We start from the raw sequence: 20,178 nt of genomic DNA, 5'->3' as shown, positions 1-20,178 counted from the left end.
TGACGCCAAGCTTAATATATAAAAAACATTTTATTGAAATGAATCAAGGGCAAACATGTGCACATCACAACGACGCAAGCACAAGCAGGTGTGTACATCACAGGGAAATGAAGGCACTGTGCATCTGTGCGAACAGCAATAAACATATTCAACAATGAAAACCGATCCACCCGTTTGACTGAATACGCCACTCAAACCACATTAATGACCAACCTCATGCTCACATTATTTGAACCCTCACCACTCACTCTACATGCTCTGTGTGTGTGTGTGCGCGTGTGTTTCTAGGCCAGGGTGACAAAGGTAGCGTCGGTAGACACTCCACAGTTGTTGTCCTTCATGGACATGAGGATGTAGCCGTCGTTGCCCCAGTAGGTGGACCAGGAGTTCTTCACCAGCCAGTAGGGCTCCCCCTGCAGGACGCCATAGCCCACCGCCAGCACGGCGTGGTCCAAGTCCTCTGTCTTGTTACCTAGGACACAGGGGAAAAAAATCATTTTTGTGTGTGTGTGAAAGAGACACAGAGCTGGCTGGCTGAACCTAAATGGTAAAAAATAAAAACTACGTGATTTACATTTAGTCATTTAGCAGACGCTCTTATCCAGAGCGACTTCCAGTAAGTACAGGGACATTCGCCCAGAGGCAAGTAGGGTAAAGTGCCTTGCCCAAGGATCATTTGGCATGGCCGTGAATGGAACTGGCAACCTTCAGATTACTAGTCCGATTCCCTAACCGCTCAGCCACCTGACTACGTTATCAGGATGTGTGTGTGCGGTGTGCGTGTTTCACCGCAGGCAGGCTCGTAGTAGACGCCGTGGCTGTAGAAGACGAAGGAGCGATGCGAGGCGTCGATGCTGACGGCCACCGGCCCGTGCTTGAAGAGAGCCAGCTTGAGCGCCTCGCCGTCTCCTGAGGTCACGTTAGTGTAGCTCTGCATCCGGCCCGTCAGCTGGGATGCATTATAGTGGCAAAAACCATTCTGTCAAAAAAGGGACACACAAGTCAAATTAAAACTCTCACAACAACAACAACAACAACAACAAAAAAACAAGTCTGACCGTTCCTAAGTTACTGCTATACGTCAATGTAAACAAGTCGCACACTGTAGAGTTGTAATGTGTGCGAGCGCGTCTGAATGTGTGTCACTCACCATGCCCATGTAGGCTCCATAGGTCTCGGTCAGGGCGATGCCCCCGTGCTTCATGATCCACTCGTACCCCCTCCACTCCTCCCCCCCGTCACAACCGTTGTTTCCGAACCCCCAGGAGCAGTCCACCAGCATCTGCTGGGACAGCACCTGCAGAGAGCCGGTCTGGGAGAGAGGAGGAGGGAGGGGGGGGGGGGGGCGGGGGTCAGTATCCCCAGGAGCTTCTGGCCTGAACCGAATCACTTAAAGACTATCACTGTAGACAGAGAGAGGGTAAAGCTCAGTGGATTGAGCCTTTTGTCGTCAGATCAAGAGATTGCAGGTTCAAATACCAGTGCTGTACAGTGCTGTGAAGCGTTCTGCTAAATGGAGATTATAATTTTTAAAAAATGATAATAAAGAGGGGAAACGATGACACAAACGACTCCAGCACTAATGAGAGAGGATGACGCGACTCCACCTCTAATCACGCTCGGCAGACCAGCTGTGTCTGCGTGTTGCTAGGTGGTTGCTGGGAGGCCCCCGCGTGGGGGCAGGCAGGATTGGCCCCTGGGGAGTGGCTCTGTTTATGAACCTGCCCATCGGTACTCAGGGGTAGCACCTGAGGGGCACTTCCTGTCGAGGAGACAGCGGTACTTCCTGAGTGTCGGCAGGACAACAGAGACCGCTGCGAGTGCAGTTACACTCAATCCTGACCTCCACTGACCGCTCCCCCCCCCCGCCCCCCCCCCCCCCACTCACCCCCTTCCACTCCAGCATTTTTGCACCACAGGACTTTAATCAACAGGCCACAACACACTCTCAATCTTTTCTTCAGTCCTAGTTGTTCATTCTCAAAACGGATCTTAAACAGACATACATTGTATTCTTGTGGTCAAATTAATCTCTTAAACCCCTTGAACCCCCTCTCTCTCCCCTCTCCTCTCTCCTCCCCATTCATTCAATGCATTAGCACTTCATGAGAGTAAATAAGTGTGTGTGTGTGTATGTGTGCATGAATAAGAGAATTCAGGCAACTCTCAGTGGGTGGATAAATCCCAACAATAAACCTGTCCTGCACTTGCACCAGGTTGCTAAGCAATCACGGGGTGGAATGTCTTTGACCTGAGGGATGGGAGGAATTGGGACTGACGGCTAAAACTCCCTTCACACTGATGTCAAAGTCGATTTGAAAGTGACACTATGTATCAGGACTGACTTTGTTCTGTATCTTTTGCAGTTTGAGTAGAGCTAAATGGCTGTTTACTTGATCTCCTTGAGGTTGAGTGTTCAATGTTGAGGCTGGCAGAGCCAGCAACAAGAATAAATGTGTGCTCAACTCATTCTGTACAAAAATGCACAGAGCTCTGCAGAATTTCCCCCTATATAATTTCTTAAAAATGTGAATGGTTTGCAATCCTCCAACATATTGAAACACAACCACAAATTGACTGCCAAATTCCATTTGATGACATTTTTCAAACCCTGCGTTCAATGTTGTCAGACACCAGCATGTGTGTGCCTTTGCAGTCGTCACCTTCAGGAAGAGAGCGCCCTCTACTGCTCCAGTGGTGGCAAAGCTCCAGCAGGACCCACAGATGGCCTGGTCCTTCACTGGGGTCACAGCACCTAAAAACACTCACACGTTAAAAGGGCGTTTCACACACGTACAGTGCAAGACGACATCTCTCTCTCACACACACACACACACACACCGTAGAGCCTCCAGTCGACCGAGTCGGGGACCTGCACTCCCGCGTAGAGCTGAGAGAGGAAAGGAAGGCCTTTGTTAGGAGTCTTGCCTCGCTTGCTGCCCCTCATAGCAGCCAGCTCTGCCTCAGAATGGTCAGACAGGGGGTTGAGTGCCAGAGAGAAGGACAGCCCTGCTCTGTTCATGGAGTGCACATACCTAGGAGACAGGAGAGGACATGTAGGAGGGGGTCCTACTCTAAAGTGTAACCCCCCCTCCACCCCAAAACAAAACCCCAAAAAATGAGACCACCTTGTCCCCATATCCCGTCTCACCGAACATTGTGGACAAAAGCATGCTCCCTCTTCTCGTGCTCCCGCTCGTTGTGATAGAAACGCCCAAACTTCTCCTTGAAGTGTCCAAACAGACGCTGGGTGTGACCTGACGGGGAGGAGTCAATCAGGTCTCTCATGGGATTGGCCAGCAAGTGGTGTTCCACGCCAGGACCAGGAAATGATCCACAGGTCATGCCTGGAGAACAAGGGAAGGGGGGGGGGGGAGGAAGAAGTGTATATACTGTGTCATATGATGGCAAAGAGCATGTAGGCAGATTCTTGTTGAGACAAAAGAAGTGTGTGAGTGTGTGTGTGTACTGATACCCACCTTCAGGAAGTGAAAACACCTTGGGGTCCACATGTGGGCTGTACTCCTTGTAGTCAACCAGGTATTTGTCGTAGTGAGAGCCCAGTAGGGTATTGTAGCCCATCATCTCGTAGTGCACAGGGGTGGCCGGCTCCACGTTCCCAGCCCCGCCTTCGGGGCGCGTCACCCACAGCGTGTAAGTGTTCTTTTTGGAACCCACCATGGTCACGTTCTGCCACACCTCGCACAGAGAACCGCCAAAGTACTCCATTCTGAGGAACTGTACACACGAGGTGGATTGAAGACGTTTAGTTAATTTCAAGGATGATGATAGGCACGCAAACTTGCAGCACTGAGAATACATCGCTGTCCCCCCCCTCTCCTACCTGGAAGCCCTGGAGGTCTGGCAGCGCCCCCTGGGGTGTGACAGGGTCATCCTTGGTTCCATTGAGCAGGAAGCACTTCATGACATTTAGCTCCTCCTCCGTGGTCTCAGGAGTGATCTTATAGGATGAGCCCCAAGGCATCACAGCCCCCATCTGGTAGGTTGACACCTGGCCTGTGTTGTCACCCACACACACACACACAGAGATAAGTAAGTAAATCCTGTTACAGTTTTTTTTATTCGCTTTGGTACTATTTTCACAAGTAAGGTGTACATTTTCAAAACTCTTAGTACAAAAATCCAAACTGATCACACTTGTAACGCAGCTAGTCATTCTTTCAAAACCTGATGGAATGCTTTCTGTCAGTTGCACATGTTTCCAGTCCACATAATCATTGTTTCAAACACAAGATTATTGTAATATGTAATGGGAACATTTGGTTTAATCACTGAAACACAACAGTATGATCTTCTTTCAGTTTAGTACTTTTAACAATCAGTTCATCCAACAGCAAAAAATGCAAGATACATGTTTCAAATCGGCCTTAGAAGTGCTGAAATTAATATTACACAGTTTCACATTAGGCAATACACTTACATTACTCACATTTTCATAATAAATAATAATTTCCAAAATATCCATCCTATGTGTAATCAAGTGAAGGATCAATGAAGACATCGTCTACAATCATTTTGGCAAATTACGTAGTTTTTACTGTAATATTTTTCAGATATAATTGTAACATAGGTATACTTTCTATTATGTAACTAAATGAGAACAAAACATAACATTTAGAGGCCCCATGCCCACCTCTCTGACGTCTCTGTTGGTGCCCACGCCCACCTCTCTGACCTCTCTGTTGGTGCCCATGCCCACCTCTCTGACCTTTCTGTTGGTGCCCATGCCCACCTCTCTGACCTCTCTGTTGGTGCCCATGCCCACCCCTCTGACCTCTCTGTTGACCTCTCTCATGCCCACCTCTCTGACGGATCCCTTGTCCACGAGCTCTTCCTATTCCTTGCTGTCTATCCTGCTATGTTGACAGAAATTGCCAGTGTTTACGCCCCCACTTTTACGTATATCTAATGACCAATTGTGGTTACCCCAATCTGAAATCAAGTAGCAATAACGAGTATTCATCGTGTGGTTAATTTATATGTTCGTACAAAAACACATTTTATTTCTGTAGTTCTCAAAATCAATATACTGTTTATTGCTGAAATGAAAATATATAGGTTTACCAAACGGTTCAGTGATTAACCATTAAGATCAGTTGGATTAAGTGTTGGTCAAATGTATTTACGCAAATTAGATGAGAAGCATATCAAAAGTATTGTGAGCATTGCATTGTGAAAGACAATTACTTCATATGAAAGATATATCTTTGATGACACACTGATTAGGTGTGGTGAAAAAGTGATTGACAATTGTGCATTGTACTTTGTCAATTGAACATGTGATTACATGTTTGAAAAAACAGACTTTTTGATGATCTGCTTTGAGTTTTGTACTAACAGTTGTGAGGTTTTACCACATACTTGTGAGAATAGTACCAAAGCGAATAAAAAAAACTGTAATGCTACCTACGTTGATTTAGCCAGTCCTGAATTTCTGTCTGTAATTTAGCTTTAAACCACATCACATGACAGAACAGACATTGATGACTAATCGTTCTGCTGAAACATTTAGATAACTGCAACCTCACTGGAAAACCTCAAGGATAGTCTTACATTACACTTTGTAACACGATTCTTAAAGAATCATCTCCAGCTCTCAGTTTGGATTCACTTCGACACTGATATTGCAGACCCTCAGGTCAGACACAGTTGGTTCTCAGTTTCACATTGGGAATATAAAGTCCCCACTGTCTCTACTACATATGATTGTTTGATAAAAGGTCAAAGGTAAAGAGTTAGTGTACTTACCATGGTAGTAGTCGATGCGGCTCGTTTTCCCTGGCAGGTCAAACCAGGCCTCGATTGGCTCCTTGATCTCAGCATACGGAAGAGAGATGACTCCTGCAACACACACACACACACACACACACACACACACGTTTCCACCACCGAAATACGGTTAGAAGGATGCACTTTTACTCCAAGATCTTCTGCTGTACTTTCTATATGCACCATCTATATGTACTTTCTTTCAATATGTCACTTCTTTAAAAAAAAGTGTCTTCTAAATGAACAAAATGTAGCATGTACACACACGAGGCCACAACACACAATCCTTCGAGTATAGCAGATGGATCTGTAGTTTGTGATTGCAAATGTTACTCACTCACCTTTGACATGGTATGTGTTGCCGAAGTCTGGCACTGATGGCAGAGCTTTTGTTTCCGTTTCTGAACCGAGGACAGAAAATATAACTATAAATATCAAAGGACGTAGTTGCAGTCTGAAACATCATAGCCCTGCTCAAATTGAGTTGACGCCAGGTAATGTTCTCATGTTCAGTCCCTCGGTTCGTGCCAGAACCCTGATTGCCCAACTAGTCGTATGGTGCTTATTTTTACAACCACAGTCACATGCTTAGAGTTGTGATATAAATAATAGTGCGCTTAAATAACAGTAACACATTAGAGTTTAGGCGTTAAATACACAAGTGTTGTGATAGTCAGCTTGTCAACCAATTCGAACACAACATGGGTCACGAAATTAGGCTAAGTTTCTTACCAACAACAGTCCACAAAAACACAGCCACAATCTGCCAACACCACATCTTAACTGGTATGAGTTACTTCGCTATAATGGTAGCAAGTGGTCAGATATTGAAATAAACCCTAATAGTCAATCATGAATCGAACCAATCTGTTTCGGTTCATACAATGTAGCTAGTCTACCTAGCTATTACATGCTCGCGTTCAGTTTCGACAACAAATTTGACCAATCATGGGGAAGATTGAAAATATCTGCTCCAATCAGACATAAGACTTTTTTTTGCAGGGGGTGTAAAGGTCCTCCAGATCATGTGTTTTGTGTCATATGATTTTGTTTAGGAAACGTCGACGTTTTTTTTATTACAGATCTAGGACCAGGTTTGAGCAGTGCCAAAAATATTTTTTACAGCGGTCTGGGAAAGCATGTATGACGGTGGACCCACCACTAGGTTGCAGTATATCCAACAGAATGTTAGACGGATTCTTTCCTTGCCATTTAGGCCCCACTAACGCACACGCACTCATCATTACTTCAAACAATATAAATCAATACATATCAATACTTATATGAATGAAATATATACAGAAAATATGTAAAGGGGAATGTCCATATTCAGAAAGACGCTGAATAAAATAAAGTCATTTTTCTTTGTCTTCATATTGATGCGTGTGTGTGTGTGTCTGTGTGTGTGAGCGTGTGTGCGTGTTTGTCTGTGTGTGTCTGTGTGTGTTTGTGTCTGCGCGTGGTGCTGAGTGTGGGGAGCTGTGCTGTGTTAGGCTTAGACTCATTCTGTCAGACAGAATTCTCAGGGCACTAACTCAAGTCATGAGAGGACAAGATAACAGCTGAGTAGCAAAGAAACACGGTCACCAGTGTGCTGGAGAAAAACACAAAAACAGCCCCAGCAGCTGAGAAAGAGCAAATGTGAACCGTTCCACTGCTGTCCCCCTTAAACTGTTTAACTGTGTGAGTTTCTGTGTGTGTATGTGTGTCTAACAGAAAAAGACAGAAAGACAGTTAATCATTCTCATTTTGCTGCCACAGTGTGTATACGTTGACCCCACTGTGGCTGAGTGGTTGACCTGGGAACAAGACATCTTACATTGTGCTGTGCTCATCATTGGGTGCCACGATTTAGTGTGTGTTGGTGTGTGTGTGTGTGTTTAACTATTTTGGGCATGTCATGGTGCGTCAGACCCTCTGCACTTGACAGATCCACAGTCTGAGGTAGTGAAAGGGATCACTGTGTGCCTGTGTCCCAGCGCCTTAGGTGCCTCGCCACATTCTTCCCATGTTAGCTATAAATACACATAAACACCCCCCCCCCCCCTCCGAGACATGGAGGCCTATTTAATTTAAACAGAAAATTAACCTAAATGCATCTTCTTGTATTCAAAGAGGTCTTGGCGACTTGAAGTCTTCAGTGTGGATTTGAGTGATTTGTAGGAGAGAGGTTAGCTGGTTTCAACCAAACATGTTTATTTGCCTTACAACAGGGGTGTGTGTTATAATAAATGCAAATATAAAGTTACTTATGCTGAGTATAAACACATAACTCCACAACATGAGAGTCCTCCATCACAACATGCACACAGGTTTTCACGCACAAACACTCACATACACAAACACACAAACTCAAAAGTCAAAGCCGGCGACCGAATGCCCCTCACATGAACAAAACAAAGGCTGTTTAGGAGTCAGAGTTCAGAGTTCGTACCCAATATCGTTAGCCTTCTCCCATTCGCTGGCTCATTCTGTCAGATCTTCCATGGAATCCAAACATGTCCACTCTCCCATTGTGAAGGGTGTTCCAGGACTTGGTTCTCTCACTATGATCCTTCACATTCCCCCCTACATTGTAGCAAGAGTCAAACAAGTCTATGGTTTAGGAGTCAAAGGAGTCAAAGGAGAAATAAACACAAATAGAGTCACTCTTAGAGTTATCTCCTCTCCTTGTTTCCTTTCCTCAAGGAAGACTTTAGTTCAGGTATGGAAGTCCGGTGTCAAACGCTTCGGGTGAGACTTGAGAGGGTGGAGCTTTAGACACTGTTGAGCAGGATAATGGGGGCAGGGCTGGAGGTGGTCAGTTCTGGGGTCACCGTCACGGTGTAGGGGTCAATTTCGCTTGCGTTCCCAGAGTCCTCTGTGCTCGGTTGGGTCAGAGAGAGTTTGCTGAGACCAGACTCTAATTTATCCTCTGCTCCCTCTGCTCTGTCGCCTACAAAACACACACACACACACCAAAAGACATGTTAAAGTGGGCCGGAGAATGTCCTTCTTCTTTTAAAATGGAAAAAAAAGTTTGAAATGGAAAGGTTATTTCTGAGAATAGGTCAAGTACAATTAAAAACACATTATTCTGCACACGCACACTGGCACGCACCTCTCTCCTGATCGCAGTCTGGGGAAGAGGCTCCGCTGCATTGGCTCCGAGCGCCCAGGAGAGGAGAGGCCTGCCCAGAACCACACAGCGAGTCGGGGTCACCAGAACCACAGGCCCTGGGCAGCTCCAGAGTACTAGGACAGGAGGAGGAGAGGAGGGGGGGTGTGGGGGAGGTGGAGAGGAAGGGGCAGGGAGTGGTGTAAGAGGAGGAGGGGTATGGGCAGCCCAGGTCCATAGAGGTGGACGGATGTGAGGAGGAGGACAGAGGGTGGGAGGACGGGGGTATGTCTCGGGGGGACGAGGTGGAGTGTGTATTAACGTCATCCTCCGAGCCAGCACTCTGGTTTGCTTCGTCATCAAAGGTCACAGATACCACTGAAATGTACACACAAATGGGCGCATTAAAAACACATGCACCCACACTTACACACAAATTCACACACACACTGAAAGGCGATATATTCTTGGTATTATGCAATTCAACCATCTGACTTACTGGATAGACCGTCGGACTCCATCTTGAAGTTGGCAATGTCATCATTGGGCCCCCCTTCCTCCGCCCCAACACCCATCCCTCTGGCTCCCATGGAGACGGAGCGTCGCCGGGCATGGATCTCTTCTGAGATAGTTTCTAGGTTATGCAGTGCAGTGCGGTATTCGCCCTTAGCGGCTGCCAACTTGGCCTGTCGCTCATCCACAAGGCGCTTCAGTTGCTGAGAGGAGAGACAGAGTGCGAGACAGAGAGATATAGATGACATGCTTTAAAATCTAAACACAAATTCTCATCTACGCAGCGATAGTGCAGAGATAGGACTGCACAGTTGGTAACTTGGTACATACCTCAAGTTGCAGGTAATATTTTGCCTTCAATTCAAAGTACGGCCTGTAAGAGGAGCAAGAGAGCAAAAAGAGGAAGGGAGGGAGGGTGGAGGGAGGGAGGAGACCGGGGTGGAGAATTGAGTCAACGATTCTGGCAGGGCACCATTCCAATTGCTATAGCAACCCTGAACCTCTGGAAAAATAACACTCCTCAATGTGCTGTTACATTCCATCAGGCCCCAAAAGGAAGCACACACACACACTAACTAACCAACCTCCCCAACGTCTGGAATATATCCGATATCATGACTGGATAAACATACAGGCTCACAACCAGCTGCAAGAAAAGGAACCATAGAAGCCCTGTACACACACACACACACACGCACGCGCACACACAGACACGCACACACAGACAAACACACACCTAGACTTGTTGATAGTGCGTTTCAGTTTCTTCTCCAGTTGTCTCATGTGACTGATACAGGTGTTGTAATTGGCTGCCGTCTGCTTGTGTTCCGCTTCACAGCGAGTCCTCGTCTGCTCCGCATCCATCACCTGCAGCAGCCAATCAGGTTCCAGAAAGACAAGTCTTCATACAAGAGAGCTTCTTGAGGCCTCACCCACATACATCCTCTCCAACTGACACACATCCAACTGCTAACACTCATCACAACACAAATCTCCACCAACCCGTTCACTTGCAATGGATAGTCCTCATCGCTGCAGTTCCCTACATACCCTCTTGGTGGCGTGGTTGAGCATCTCCTGCCAGGCGGAGTCAAACTGCCTGCTATCTTCCTCCAGGAGCCTCTCCTCTGCCAGTGCGATGGTCTCCTTGGCGGCCCGCAGGATCTCCACCGCCCGCTGGAACTCCTGGGTGGCCCTCTGAGCCTCCACTTGAGCCTGGGTAAAGGGGAGATGGTTGGTCATAATGCTAGGCCAAGGTGGGAACCATCCACCTGGGCCACAATATCTGAGTAGGAGGGTTGTGGGTAGACTTGGTCAAGTAAATTGTTGACCGCTAGTGCCTGCCTGTGTCCTATTGGGTGAGTGTGTGTGTCGAGGATACGCGTGCATTTTGGACACTAGAATAAAAGTGGGTCAATGATTCAGTAGGTTAAGTGAGATCCTGTATTACTCTGCTTTTACACTCGTTCACACACATACACACACAGACACGCACACACATACACAGTTGGAGGTGGATTAAGTGTTTTGTTATTGGCATCACATACAAAGCTCTTTGAGCTCAGCTCATAGACGCTACAGTGTGTCCATTGTTGTAGTATATGAATAATTTTGATGACATCCTACATGCTGCATTGTAACCAGGCTAAACAGACAAAGAGGGGTTTTATTGTCAAACACCCGAACATGCAGTTCACTTGTGACACATATCAGGCTCATTCATACGCTCCAACTGAAAGGGGAATTATTTCTCAATGTAGGAGTGCGTGTGTATGTGTGTGTCACCAAACTAGAACTGGAAAAAAAAAGAGAGAAGTGCCAGCAGAGAAGAGTCACACAGAGTTCCAGATAAAGATCCATAAAGATTAGTATCCCACACACACACACACAGCCTATGGTTGGCCAATGATTCCAAACCCTGTCCCACCCAGAGAGACTCTTGACATGGGAGGGTGGGGATGGAGAAAAAGAAACAATATGCCTGTTGGCATACCTGAGTTAATACTGACAAAGAGGCTAGAAGAGGACATAAGGGCACATTCCTGAAATCCCCCCACAGGAATGTCAGAGGAGTTCATTTGGGGGTGGGGGGGGGGGGTGGCAGTGATTAGTTGGGGATTCCCGAATTGTATTTGATTGTGTGGGGTTGACAGCGTTTTGTCTGTGAGCGAGTGTTTGTGTGCATGTGTGTGTCTGTGTCTCTCTCTTTGTGTATGTGTGTGTGTGTGTGTCTGTGCTTAGAGGGAAGGCTGAACAGTTCTGGGGTACAGACTATAAAGAGGGTCATGTGTAAAATATTCAGTTCATTTTTGATTCACCACCAAACATTCTGCCAGTTTATAACCATGGCTTTGGGATAGGGGCTGTGTAGCCTCTTTACAACTCACTTTCTCTTTACCCGCTGATCCGCCTTTTCAACCCCTCTCTTTCACACACACACACATAGACCCCTTTACACACACAGACACACACAGTGACCTGAATGCCAGCTATTTTACATATGCCAACATGAGGACGAGCCCCCGAAAGAGGATTCAACACCCTGACCAATCAGATCGCAGCAAGGAGATAGGTGTGGCAGGGTTATGGGTAGGGATAGGGTGACAGAATATGACCTACTGATCCATTGGTTGGCTGGGAAAACCATGTAATCTGCCAGGGGTGTGTTGAGGGGACATTCTATCACAGCACAAATGAACATCTATGGAAGGTCAGTCTATGGGAGTTGGTCAAAGTAAGTCTATGGGAGTTGGTCAAAGTAAGTCTATGGGAGTTGGTCAATGTAGGTCTATGGGAGTTAGTCAATGTAGGTCTATGGGAGTTAGTCAATGTAGGTCTATGGGAGTTAGTCAATGTGGGGATGCCTGCTCTAACTAGCACCGCCTATTTAAATACATGAGTCAGACCAGTAGGACAAGGATATACCCTCATCCACTGATCATGTGTGTGTACTTGTGTGTGTGAGATCAGGCTGGATTAGTGAGTGAAGGTATGGCAGGGTTAGAAATAGACACAACTTGACTACTTCACCCGAAGCGTAGACAAGTTCTCCACCGCTCGCTCCTCAACGTCATGTCTCTCACCCCTTTCACACGTGTGTGTGTGTGTGTGTGTGGGTGTACATGTACGTGTGGTGTGATGTGTGTAATGTGATGTGTGTATATGTAAGTGTGGTGTGATGTGTGTGTATGTGAGTGTAATGCGTGTGTGTACCTGTCTGGCCACTCTTCTGGCCTCCCAGTATGGTTTGGAATCTGCAACAGCACGCCCAATCCTCTTCATCTGCTCATCCAGCTTCACAGTGGCTTCAACAAGAACTTCGCGGAACCGCTGACGAAAATCCTACACACACAGAGAGATCAACACATTGATTTGACGGATTTGATCCATTACTGTCTTATGAGACAGCAGACCCCAGCCATAAAACACAAAGTTCCTGGATAGCTTACAAGAATTCAGATTCGTGCAACACTGTGTGTTTTTGTGTGTGTGTGTTATACAAGACTTGTTTTCACAGCAGCCAGCCCAGTCTCACAATCAGACGATCCCATCTCAACTCTGATTTAGAGAACTGTTATAAGTTAGGGTTAGTGGGGAGTCAGATGGCTGAGTGGTGAGGGAATTGGGCTAGTAATCAGAAGGTTGCTAGTTCGATTCCCGGCTATGCCAACCAAATGATGTTGTGTCCTTGGGCAAGGCATTTCACCCTACTTGCCTCGGGGGGAATGTCCCTGTACTTACTGTAAGTCGCTCTGGATAAGAGCGTCTGCTAAATGACTAAATGTAAATGTAGTGCCTTCCCTTCACAGAATTGTGTCAGCTAACTCTGTGTAAAGCTAATCTACTAAACAAGACACACACACATGGGCCCCTTACCAGACAGGTTTCTTAATGCCTCACCTACACAACCCCCCATGCAGGCTAGTTTATACGATGATAGAATTCACTGGAGCTTCCTGTGACATCATGACACTTCGTTCTGTATTGATGCAGGGAAGTCTGACAGAGCAGGCATACAGGGAAAGGGGAATGTTGTTCGAGTTCAAAATCAATCGAGTTGCTAGAATTGTATTTGCTCAGTCCCAAAACACTACACACACAAACATACACACACACATATACACAACAAACAGGAACACCCGCACCCTGGACTAGACAAGCATTAACATTTGTTTACAGTAAACATCCTCACATTACCTCTATCTCTGTGACCCTCCTCAGTCCCCAAACCACCCATGTACTGACAAACAACATATCTCTGTGCCCCTGTTGTTTCAAGCCTCTCCTGCTGCCTGGAGAGGCTTGTGTGGAGGAGAGCACAGTTGTAATGAGAAGCAGAAGAGGCCAGGCTAAGGGAAGACACAGAGGACCAGGCCTGGAATGTTCCGTTTTCCCTGGACTGCAGCCTGACCGTCTTGGCCTCTTCACAGGAAATATAGCCGAGTCGTATTACTGTAGGCCCGCCCCTCCGTCTATCCCAACTGCGGTCTACACGTCTGGATTTTAGGGTACCACTCACTTAAATGTTAAGTGTCTTTGCCAGAAGATTGTGGAATAGATGCATTGAGACAAAGGTGAAGGGGATTATTGCTTGACTTCTTGTTAATTCCATGTTCTTGACTTTGTATGCATGTTGAGGGGCAGTGCTCTGAAGGGCAAGTGCTCTGAGGCTTCTGATAGGCTTCTCACTCACTCACACTCCCCCCCCCCCCCCCCCACACACATGCGCACACACACACAAGTATGTACATTTGTCGCATTTGATATATTCTACATTTGATATTTAAAACTCTTATGTTTACCGATGCACCTTCCTGTCAAAGGATATTCATTGTTTGTGCAAACTTACTTGGTGAATAAAGCTTATTCTGATTCTGATTATAAGCGTACCTCCAACTCACTCTCCCAGCGGTTGATGTCATCTGTAGACTGGTTCAGTTTCTCCAGTTCTCCCTGTTTACATAGAAAGAAGGGGCGGGCAGGGAGAAAGGGGGGGAGGAAGAGCGAGGAGAAAGTAGAGGAAAATAGAGAGAGGTCAAGGAGTGGACAGGAGAAAAGTAAGATAGAAGCCAAGCCTAAAGAACATCTGGAACTTATTAAGTCAATGCATCGTTTTTCAGAGGCTTGCTGTAATTCACAAACTCAAATACAAAGACACTGCAGATCTCAATCAAAGTAGCGATACTTAGGTTAAAAATCAGTTTACAAAATCAGTTCCCAAAATATAGTCGCTACATTTAAATGCCATGTCTGGTCCGTCATGCAACAAGACCGGATTCTTACCTGGACTCTGGGGTCCACTTCTTCCTCCTCGGGAGATTCCTTGACTTCGTCACATCTCTTTCCCTTTCTTAAGCTGTCCATTTCTCTGTGTCTGCGTAACGGGTTTATGCTACTTTTGAGCTGAACAAAGCGCCACCCCCGGCGAGAATAGCGGTTGCAAAGGGCTTTCGAGTGACCAAATATCGACACTATTTCCAAGGTAGATGATCCAACAATATTCCATCATAAATAAGGATCCATTTCAGTCTGTTCGATGTGTTATCAACTTTGACTAAATCATAGACCAGCCTGCGGAGCGCAACACAACAGTCGGTTACAACTCGGGGCTTCCTGCATGCCCAGGGGCTGGACTCAATGTGTAACTGGAAGGATACCCAGGTCGCCTTACCCCTGGATAGAGAGAGACATCGGATTCACACGCCCTCTGGTGGCAGACTTGGGGACATCTCACGTGTTACCTTCTTTGTGGATATTCGAAGAGATAATCTTACAGTGAATGAATAGTTTTGGGTATGAAGACTAAACTTCAATGCACAACGTGTTTGGAAAGTCTGAGTTATTTGCTTGGTATTCTACCCATGGAGCAAGTGTGTGGCCCAGACATGGCCCTCTTTGACCAGGCCAGATGTTCGTTCAGAAAGATCTTCCTGCAGAGTGATACTGGCGCCACCTACTGCAACAAATTGCGAAGCTCTTCCTCTAGATTAGAACACCCACATTCCCTCCTCTTTGCTTCAGATAAGTACATTGGTGCATACTAGTTTCTTGATATTCAACTTCGGTTGACCACAAACAAGACTACAGGACCATGGCCTTTTGGACATTGGACCATATACTGGACAATATTTTAGTAGCGTATGCTAGTGGGTATAAATAGTCCATTCGTGTTCCATGAAGAACTGTGTTGCACAATCGTAGGCCTAATTGCTTACTAGATAATATTGTCTGCAGACATAAAATAATAATCATCAATAATTGAGTTGTATCAGATTTTATTCCAAATTGAGTAGGCTAATGCATGATAATTGTGATTAAATTGTGATTATAGGACTAAATTCATTTTGAGAGATACATTTGGTAATGCTGGGAGTAGGACAATTTATTATTTACTTCAGCAGACTACACAGCAACGGAATTGATCGACGACTGACTCGTTGGTTTACTTTTCGTCATCGCGTTTCGGGAACGGGCGTAACTAACGTTCCAGGCCGCCTGCGTATGCGATCCAACACCGATCGCCTGATCTCATCGGTAACTGACAAACAGGGATGCAGGTTTGAGAGACCGTTACCGAATACAGAGATCGAGCCCGGGTGTGCAGCAGTAAACAGACTATCCCTCTCTATCGCCATGCGGACGGAGTTCTAGGGGCTGCAGTACTGCTGTCCTGTCAGCTGTTTTTGTCTGGAGCATCACCGTGAGGGCAAGAGAGATAGGCTAACCGGAGCCACGGACCCCACCGAACGGCAGACCGAGGCTATAGGATGGAGTTCAAGCAGCTGGTGGAGGCGGCGGAGAAATGGTGCTCCGGAAACCCCTTCGACTTGATTTTTGCCGAAGAGGAGGATGAGCGGCGACTTGACTTCTATGCCGAGCCCGGGATCTCCTTCTATGTGCTGTGTCCCGACAATTTGACAGGCGGCACCGACAATTTCGTAAGTGTTGTTGTATGGGTGTGTGCGTGCATTGGGGATGATAATGCTGATGATGATGCGTGTGCCTGTCTATGTGTGTGCTTGTGTGTTTCCTCCCTGTCCCGGGCTGGCGGTCAGGAGAGTACGAGGGGGAATGCGCGCGGGTGAGTGGGCTATGTGTGCGCTGTGGCTATGGTGATGTCACTGCAGTTTGGTGCCCCCTCATTCTCAAGCTGTTGTTTTGGCGACGGCTTCCAGATTCCCGTCTGCAGTCGTAACAACTTGCGGAACCATATGCGAGCTTTTTAGACTTTTGCACTGCAAGCTGCAGTGGGCCTGTGCATTTAGGCCTCATGGGGCTGTAAATAATACAAGCCCCGGTATGTCCAGGCCTACCCGCGCTGCTCTGCCCTGCACGGTAACGGATGCCAGAAGGCGGGGGTCTGGCCCGAAAGGCCCGTTTTCATTTCTTCATTTGATTCTGTCAACAAAGCCTGTATGTGCAGTTCTGGGTGTGCTAACATACGTTTGCACCAAAGGAGAATTTGTAGAATAAAGCACGCTGTCTGCATGAACAGGTTGATAACACTGTTGCTATTCTACACTTCCTCATCCACACATGCCCACTGATCCGGTTATGACTCAGGTCCGACACACACACACGCCGCACACACACACACACACAGGACATCTCTGGAGTCCCAAGGGCAGAGATGGGCAGCTAAAATAACTCCCTCTCTGCAGGCTCTGGGCTCAGTTGGAGATCCAGTTACTGAGGCAGATCAATACTGCTATCAGCAGGGGTTTGCCTCAAACACACATTCTCTCTCTCTCTCTCTCTCTCTCTCTCTCTCTCTCTCTCTCTCTCTCTCTCTCTCTCTCTCTCTCTCTCTCTCTCTCTCTCTCTCTCTCTCTCTCTCTCTCTCTCTCTCTCTCTCTCTCTCTCTCTCTCTCTCTCTCACACACGCACACGCTTACACACAGAAGTAGTGCCATAAACAGGGCTCAACTGCCTTGTTCTCTAGGGGGCAGTATCATAATCCTCATGCATCACTGTGGGCATGTCTGCTGGCTCTCTTGCTCTCCCTATATCTCCCTTTCTCTTTCACACACACACACACACACACAGTCCATTATCATCCTGCCAGTGAGAGGCCACCTCTGGGGACATGGGTTCAGTTAGTGGAAGTGTCATTATTTTCTGGCAGACGAGGCCATTATCCAGCCCTACTGTACAGTGTAATGCAGATCTGGAACGTAGTTGTTTTGCACAGACTTATGACAGTATGTGTTTTTTCTGGAAGTGACACTGCTGTTTTTGCACTTAGACGCCTGACATCATGTGTTTGTGTGGGAGTGACACGGTTGTTTTGTCTCTAACATGGCTGTCCTTGGAGGTGTCTAATCTCTAATTACCCTGCACTACTTTCACTAAAAACACTGCCCTCCTTTATGCAATGCTAACTATGTGACTGCAGCGATCCTAAACCATCAGTAGCTGGCCATAAAAGTAAACATGGCTAACTTTCTCTTATATCCTGTAACTGATTTACACTGTGTGTGTGTGTGTGTGTGTGTAGCATGTGTGGAGTGAGAGTGAGGACTGCCTGCCCTTCCTGCAGCTAGCCCAGGACTACATCTCATCCTGTGGGAAGAAGACTCTCCTGGAAGTTCTTGAGAAGGTCTTCACATCCTTCAGACCTGTGAGTATACACAGTATATCCTGCAAACCACTAATGGAGAGATTTTGATTTGTACATTTGCACCTTTTAGCAGACACTTATCTACTAAGCACAATGTACAACATGCATAGAAAGTGTATATAATTTAGATCGTACAGCAGATAATCCAGGAACAAGTGCCCAGTTTTAACAGCATTTCAGAGGTTAGTGCCAAGTAATCGGCTCTATTTTTACCACACACACAGTGTAACAATAACATCATGCTTGACAAGGTGTTGTGCCTGTAAAACCTGTGTTGTACCTCACTACCCCTACCCCTTCTCTCAGCTCCTGGGTCTTCCTGACATAGACGAGGACAGCTTTGAGCAGTACCATGCCAACGTGGAGGAGGAACCAGAGACGGACCACCAGCAAATGGGAGTCAGCAGCCAGCAGTGATGCCCCAAGATAAAGGCCCTGGCTGGGCTACCAGAGCTACCTGTGCCCCAGGCCTCTTCCCCAGCACTGACACACAGGCCCACATTGTTCCAACTACACCCTAATTTACAAACACCAAAGCAAAATACACACACACATACACACACACAAATACACACACATTTCAGCTTGTTGAAGTGCACTTGCGTTCTTAAAAGTCTCAACAGCTTTGCTTCTCAAATAGTGGACTCTCAGTAGTCCCGTGCTGCCCATTCAAACACACACACATACAGTACATTACACATCAACTGGTTTAGTAACGCAGTTGTCATTCAGTACAAGCTTATTATTATTATTATTATCAGTCTCAACCAGGCTAGTTACACGGTCATGCAATACATCACTCACTTAAACACCTGGTCTTAAAAGTGAATGCCTATATGTGGCAGATATTCTTTTCTGCCCTACATGTGTTGAAGTAAGATGACAAAAGAAAAAAAAGACAGAAAAATTACACAAGACAGGTCTTTGAATGTGAAGTGTAGAATGTTTAGAATTAGGCTGGATCACGTTGTTTCAAGATTCTTAACTTCTCAGAGTTAAGAATGGAGTGACAGTATAATGTGGTGCAGAGGTAGCGAAGCACACAGCAGAGAGAGAGAGAGAGAGAGCATTTTGATTGAGTCTCTGTCAGCGGATAGACTGTCCAACTTTGTAGTGTGATTTATATCTTGTCAGTGTTTGACATTGTTAATTAAGTGTGGTCAAGCCTTCACCAAAACACACACACTGCTGAGACAAGAACGGGTTCTGTTAATGGAGCTAACAGTCGGATTTAAGTCGAAAACACATTTACCTCTAGCAAGCATGTCACACACGTCACCACAATGAATGCAGCCTTCCTTTGCCTCCCAGCCCTTCCCAACTCCTCAACTTTTTCCATGGAAACCAAAGGTTGACTCCCCTCCACCCCTGCAGCTCTTGTTGATGGACGCTGTTGACCTTTTGACCTGTCATCAAATATTGTCTGGCCTCATAAACTGGTTTTCTCTCCACACCTTCCTCAGTCTTCCTGCTTACGTGCTGTCTGTAGAACAGTCCTACAGACGCCCTGACTCTGTGATCTTAAGTCAGTTTTTTTTTTGGCATTGACAGCCTCAGTTCTGACAATTGTACAATTGGACAAGCAGTTCCTAAGTCAGTGTCTAGGAATAACTGCTGAGGTCTACTCTGAGACCAGCCATAGCTCCCCCCACCTCTATTCTCTCGTTACGCCCCTCCTCTTCCTCCTCCTTTCTCTTTTCCTTTCACTCTGTCTTTCTCTTTAACTCTCTGTTTGGTTTGTTTATAACTAAAGGTAAAGGTTGCCCTGAACCACAGACATGAGATCAGATTACTGTAGAACTATTGTTTACCTTATCCTTCATGGGCATGAACTATTACCTGGCCCTGTGCCTGTGTTAAGGGCATACCTCCTCCGTTGTGATTATCGTTGAGTGTATGTGACACGACCACTACCACTGCTATGCTTTTGCCCCTGTAGCCTTCCGCCACCTGATTCTGCAACACTTGTAACTAACTTTGACTAATAATAGCCTTCCTTGGCTTCTAAATATGTTTGTCTTGTTTGTTTGTTATTTATTTGATTTGATTGTTTATGGTTATTTAAAGTATTCATATGATCGGTGTTTTATGTTTGTCCTAATATGTGTGTGAAAGTATTAAATAAAACGTGGTGAAGGGTGTGCGGAGTCTGACTTGC

At 46.3% G+C, this 20,178-nt stretch overlaps 3 protein-coding genes across 3 annotated transcripts; 1 reads left to right on the top strand and 2 right to left on the bottom strand.

Annotated features, from left to right (window-relative positions):
* Positions 1-11: 11 nt before the first annotated feature.
* On the bottom strand, positions 12-6,732 carry zgc:110239 (uncharacterized protein LOC550326 homolog). Its single transcript, XM_062487056.1, has 11 exons — positions 6,523-6,732; positions 6,132-6,191; positions 5,770-5,862; positions 3,845-4,017; positions 3,480-3,738; positions 3,152-3,347; positions 2,842-3,035; positions 2,664-2,755; positions 1,151-1,312; positions 790-979; positions 12-472 (listed from the first exon to the last, which is right to left on the bottom strand). Exons 1-11 carry the CDS (start codon positions 6,566-6,568, stop codon positions 285-287), a joined length of 1,653 nt encoding a protein of 550 aa, XP_062343040.1. The 5' UTR covers positions 6,569-6,732; the 3' UTR covers positions 12-284.
* Positions 6,733-7,966: 1,234 nt separating this feature from the next.
* On the bottom strand, positions 7,967-15,042 carry sh3bp5a (SH3-domain binding protein 5a (BTK-associated)). The gene is made up of 9 exons (XM_062487036.1): positions 14,684-15,042; positions 14,291-14,353; positions 12,614-12,742; positions 10,451-10,615; positions 10,137-10,267; positions 9,731-9,773; positions 9,387-9,603; positions 8,891-9,265; positions 7,967-8,725 (listed from the first exon to the last, which is right to left on the bottom strand). Exons 1-9 carry the CDS (start codon positions 14,762-14,764, stop codon positions 8,547-8,549), a joined length of 1,383 nt encoding a protein of 460 aa, XP_062343020.1. The 5' UTR covers positions 14,765-15,042; the 3' UTR covers positions 7,967-8,546.
* A 434-nt stretch (positions 15,043-15,476) lies between these two features.
* Positions 15,477-20,173, top strand: mturn (maturin, neural progenitor differentiation regulator homolog (Xenopus)). The gene is made up of 3 exons (XM_062487037.1): positions 15,477-16,338; positions 17,898-18,020; positions 18,327-20,173. The coding sequence occupies exons 1-3, from the start codon at positions 16,168-16,170 to the stop codon at positions 18,435-18,437; spliced, it is 405 nt and encodes a 134-aa protein (XP_062343021.1). The 5' UTR covers positions 15,477-16,167; the 3' UTR covers positions 18,438-20,173.
* The last annotated feature ends 5 nt before the right edge of the window (positions 20,174-20,178 follow it).

The sequence above is a fragment of the Osmerus eperlanus genome, chromosome 20, assembly GCF_963692335.1.
Source record: "Osmerus eperlanus chromosome 20, fOsmEpe2.1, whole genome shotgun sequence".
NCBI classification, from domain to species: domain Eukaryota; kingdom Metazoa; phylum Chordata; class Actinopteri; order Osmeriformes; family Osmeridae; genus Osmerus; species Osmerus eperlanus.
Note: the sequence above shows the minus strand (reverse complement) of the source record. Positions and strands in the feature narration are given on the sequence as shown.